The following is a 4,817-nucleotide window of genomic DNA, read 5'->3' on the forward strand; positions in this document are numbered from 1 at the left end:
TTGGGGCCTATGTTTGGGCCGACCTGGTACCGCAGTAGTGAGGGCTTCAGACATGTGGAGCCTATAGGAGTTGATTGGGCTAAGCCTTAATTGTAACCGTCCCTTATGTTAAAATAATGATTAAATGATTAAATTTACATCTTCCTATCAGTTTAAGCTTTTAGGACAAGTGATAATTTAACATGGTATCAGAACCAAAGTCCTGTGATTGTTGGGCTGGAAGTTTGAGTCCACGTGTGCGGAAGAGTGTTTAAGTAATGATTAAGTGATTAAATTTACTTATTCTTATTAGCTTAAACTTTTGAGACAAGTGATAATTTAACACCTTATTCTCTTGAGCTACTTGTGCCTGCCAATAAAAATTAAGAGGAATTATGGATGCCCATTCCAAATTATAACCCTACTCTATACTCCATGAGCCTAATGCTTGGCTTAGTAAGAAACAAATCGTTGCAGCAATACAATTGTACTCAAGAGGAACCAGAGATTGGAATAAAAATTATGAAAAAAAAAAAAAAAAAACATAAATCAAATATCTAAGATAATAACGTAACATTTTTGGTTAAATCATTAAAGCCCATGCTGTCTGGTTACATCACAAAAGGTTGGATTTACTCCTTTATTTTTCTCCCTTCTCCTTTGTGGGGTCATCTGAGTCTACAAAGTCCCTTGAGTGTACCATGTGCTGATGTGCTTGCGACCTTTTTATTCCACAGCAGCAGCCTTGATCATTCTTCTTTTGGTCAGCTCAAATCCCTTATTGAAAACTGTAGTTAAAAAGCTAAAGTGAACTAATTAAAGCTACCCTTGTCTATATCTTCATGTTCCTTGCTTTGTCTTTCATCTTTCCCTTTCACTATTGATGAAATCATGTGCATAGCCAACCCATCTAAACTCTCCTTTCATGGATTCCATCTCTCCAAAATCCATGCCACCCACATGTAATTACCGAGATTTGCAGGGCCGCTTTGATTGTTTTTTTTATATTATTTACAAAAGGGTGTCAAGGATATTCATCATCTTGTGCAGTCATGCACATTCATTGTCTAGTCAGGAAGCAACTTAGCAATATAATATGGTGGGTCAGTGTGCTGGGAAGAAAAGTGTTGAGGAATCTCTTTGTAATTTACCTTCCAAAACTTTCACTTTGCTCATCTTCTCTTCACACCAGTGCATTTGTTCTTCACCTATGTCACTCATTCTCATAACCCTAGACACCACTTTCAGGTCTATTAGACCCATCAATATCTCCATCTCTTCATTTGCATTCAATTTTCTTTTTCGCAAGCATTTTCGAACACGCCGAAGATCTTTGAGCTTCATCTTCTTCTGCAGATGCAGTTAGTGTGAATATGTTAATTAATTAGAAGTTTGGACAAAAAAGGTTGTCCTTTTGAGGATTATTGCTCTAAAATCAAATGTAGGCTTACTTTTTTATTAACTTTCTTCATCAGCTGGAGAAGAGTTGGATCAACTGAACCTCTTCTGCCTCTCCTGAAAAATGCTGATATCAGCTGGCATGGTTTTTCCCTGTCAGCCTTGAGAAAATGCATGAAAGTTCGGATTCCTTCTTCCATTATCATCAGAAATTCTGGCGATGAAATTCTTGATCCAAAATCAAACTCCTTCTCATCATCTTCCGAATCTTAAAAACACATTCAAACATTCATCTTCAAAATATGTAATAAAAAGGAATTCCTATCAGTTAAATAAAAACGTGAGTTGCTTCATAATTTTAATGGTTCATAAAATGCACTTTAACATTAAAATCGTACGTTTTTCTAAACATAACCCATTGTCTACGATTTTAAAAAACAGATTTTTCTGAATCTGCTTTTGGTTTACAAAGTCGTAATGTCAAACGCACTCTAAAAGTACCTCGGTATTCCGGCACCAGAAGCAATTTTGGTGCCAAAAGCCTCATCCTGGCATAAACCTCAGGTCTTCGGCCTTGCTCATAAGGTTCATTCTCTATATATCGCTGCAAAAGAACCTGGAATTGCTGAAACTCTTGGGCGACATTGGCAGGACAGCCGGGGTCAGGATCACGGCGTGAAGCTCTCTTCTGTTGAAAATTCTTGTAGTTCCAATTGAGAGCTTCCCATGTTAAGCAAATCTGAGCCACATAGGCTGCCTCCAGTTCACGATATGGGTTCTGTCGCCGGACATCTGACGGCCGTTTGTTTGCCGTCGCAAACTTATGAACAAGCCTCTCCGATATTGATCTTGGACACACTTGAATCGACCTAAGTGACTCTGCAATTTGGTTGCTATATGATTACTATAAATTTAATTTAAATTTTCCTAAACATAGCATTAAACAACAAAACAATTAAACCCAACGGGTTGGCTCGAGTGCTTCATGTATTTATTATTTGTAACTCTGTTCTTTTGAGTTCTTGTAACTCTAAACTCTTGAGTTCTGGGAATCTAGTATGGTGAAATTCTGGATACCCGGTTAAAAGTAAAAGAAAAAAAGAAAAAACGGTTTGAAAGGGGAAATACCTGTTTCATGTAGCTTTTGTGCACTGATTCTGTCAAGGAACATCATTTCTTCATCGTATTTCTGAAAGACTGTGTAGGATTCCCACTTGGGGCAACTCCTGCGGGAAGAAGAAGAAAATGGATCCTGATCAGTCCCGGAATCCCTGCAATTAATGGAGCTTCTCCACTCGGATGAGCTCTTGGATGTGGAGCCAACGGTGCAGGAGTCACCAAAGATCTCATCGTCATTTTCTTGAGCTACAAGCTTCTTTTTCTCCAACTTGGCTGGTGCAATAGTAAAGAATTTCTCGTCCTCGAAGAAATTTGTCTCTGCCTTCTTGTCTTCATTGCGAAAGTGATCATCTTCTGCAGCAACATAAGCAACATCATGAGATCATTGAGTGGGAAGTATTGCAAGTACTACTGCAACATGTGAAGAATGTAACAAACTTTGATGCTAGACATGATGCAGTTTACCGTGACAGTTTTTGTCGTTGTCTATAGTTGTTTTTGGCATGGTGGGGCCGCCATGATTTGGAACAGAGCTGAAAGCAGAGTCATCAGAATCTCTTGGAGGGATTTCCTCATCTTCAAACATGTCATCACCTTCGAGTGAGTCATCAACAGGGAGAATTTCAGGGGCATAATCCTCATCTGGGTCTTCATTTATGCTCATGAATTCTTGCGAAAGAGATTGATTCCTCTGAGGGTGGCTGTTTGGTTGAAAAAACAGAGCTTCACTGCCATGAACGATGTCGGCCACCAGATGATCTTGATCAAGGCACTCAACATGAAAACGCCTTTCTTCTTGATCTTCCTGTGCTTCTTCTTCTTCCTCATCATCCGAGAACAAGTTATACTCGTATCCATTTTGTTTTCTGCAACACAAATATACAAAAAACTTAATAAAAAAAAAAGGAAAAAAAAAAAAGGCAAGCAAATGAATACACTGGAAAATGAAAAGAAGACCTGAAAAAGGTTGGATTGCTGCCAAGAAAATGGAAGAGCTTGGCAAGCAAAAGGGTGGAGCAGTAGAAGAAGAGGAAGAGAAGAAGGAAAGAGCTTGAGACATTGCAGAAAAGCCTAACAAGAGCTTCTTCTTTCGAACATGGCATTTTCTTTGTTGCTGCAGCTTCAAAATGAGTTCCCAAGAGGCACCCCTTCACAAAGCAAAGCAGGCTCCTAGAAAAAGGTGCCCTCAGGTTGCTTTCGTGCCATCTCTCCCTTGTTGGTCAAAATGATCCCTTTCTTTCCAATATACAAAATGTCAAATATGTCCTGCAATGTTAACTTTACCTTAATCATCTTCAAATCATTATATATATATATATAAAAGAAGTAGACATTAAACATGGTTTTAGGAGAAAAAGAAGGCATAATTAACAGATGGGTCAGTTAATTTTATATGTGAAATTTAGTTTTAATACATTATGTAATGCATCATACTTTCTTATTTTTAACCATTTTTGTTCCAAAATTCAGTATAATTTGCTGTACTCCTTTTGTGCTTGACTATAGATTTTATAGTTAACTTTTGTGGATTATTTGCACTGGTTAAGTTACTCAATCAATTACTTTCTTTTTTGGATTATTATCTATGACTCAATTAAGATAGACAGATGATTAGTGATAAGTGCCAAATATTGCATATTTGAACCCCTTTATTTACATTAGTTAATCCTTTAGCTGTGTCGTTATTTAATATTTTGTGTTAGTTTTGTGTTTTTAGTGTTTTGTAGGTCATTGAAGAAAAACTGCAGCTTTAAAGGGAAAAATGCGAAGTTTGGAAGAAAGCATACTTTGAGAAGACCTAGATTGTGTGGTTAAGTCTAACCAAATCTAAGGAAAGGTTAAATCAGATTAAAGTTCAGATTGGATAAGATTTCGGATCGGATTCAAATTCAGATTCTGCACACGTCTTAGTATTTTGACCATAACTCTCCGCTCAAATATCGGATTGAAGTGATTCAAACGGCATTAGAAAGCTAGCTCAAAATACTACAATTTGTTGTGAAATAGAATTTTCGTAATTCGGACGGGTTTTATGTCAAAATCGCCCCGCAATTAAGAGACACAAATTTGGACGAATCCTAGTCCGATTTCAGACTTCTATTTTGACTGGGAGACAGACTTCCGAATTATCTAGGTTTACTTGGGCTTCTAGGACTTCCCTAAGCCTATAAATAGACTTCTTTGCATTCAAGAAAAGAGACACAATCCCAGAGAGCAAAATTCTTTTGTTTAGTTTTTCTTTAGGTTTAGGTTTAGGTTTAGATTTTATTTTTTATGTGGAGCTAAATTCCCAACTAAGGTTGGGGATGAAGCCTCACCGA

General features: G+C 37.4%; 1 protein-coding gene across 1 annotated transcript; it reads right to left on the reverse strand.

Moving 5' to 3' along the window:
* Positions 1–533: 533 nt before the first annotated feature.
* Positions 534–3,634, reverse strand: LOC132184691 (uncharacterized). The gene is made up of 6 exons (XM_059598417.1): positions 3,454–3,634; positions 2,962–3,362; positions 2,506–2,850; positions 1,879–2,256; positions 1,431–1,645; positions 534–1,329 (listed from the first exon to the last, which is right to left on the reverse strand). The coding sequence occupies exons 1-6, from the start codon at positions 3,597–3,599 to the stop codon at positions 1,084–1,086; spliced, it is 1,731 nt and encodes a 576-aa protein (XP_059454400.1). The 5' UTR covers positions 3,600–3,634; the 3' UTR covers positions 534–1,083.
* Positions 3,635–4,817: the final 1,183 nt, after the last annotated feature.

Source organism: Corylus avellana, chromosome ca6 (genome assembly GCF_901000735.1).
Source record: "Corylus avellana chromosome ca6, CavTom2PMs-1.0".
NCBI lineage: Eukaryota > Viridiplantae > Streptophyta > Magnoliopsida > Fagales > Betulaceae > Corylus > Corylus avellana.

Bases quoted from the DNA above. Each gene is read 5' to 3' on its own strand.
- LOC132184691 (XM_059598417.1), bottom strand. From the start codon at position 3,599: ATGCCATGTTCGAAAGAAGAAGCTCTTGTTAGGCTTTTCTGCAATGTC. The intron at 3,363-3,453 runs GTCTTCTTTTCA...TTTGTGTTGCAG, and splicing joins AGCAATCCAACCTTTTTCAG to AAAACAAAATGGATACGAGT. The intron at 2,851-2,961 runs GTAAACTGCATC...ATGTTGCTGCAG, and splicing joins CAACGACAAAAACTGTCACG to AAGATGATCACTTTCGCAAT.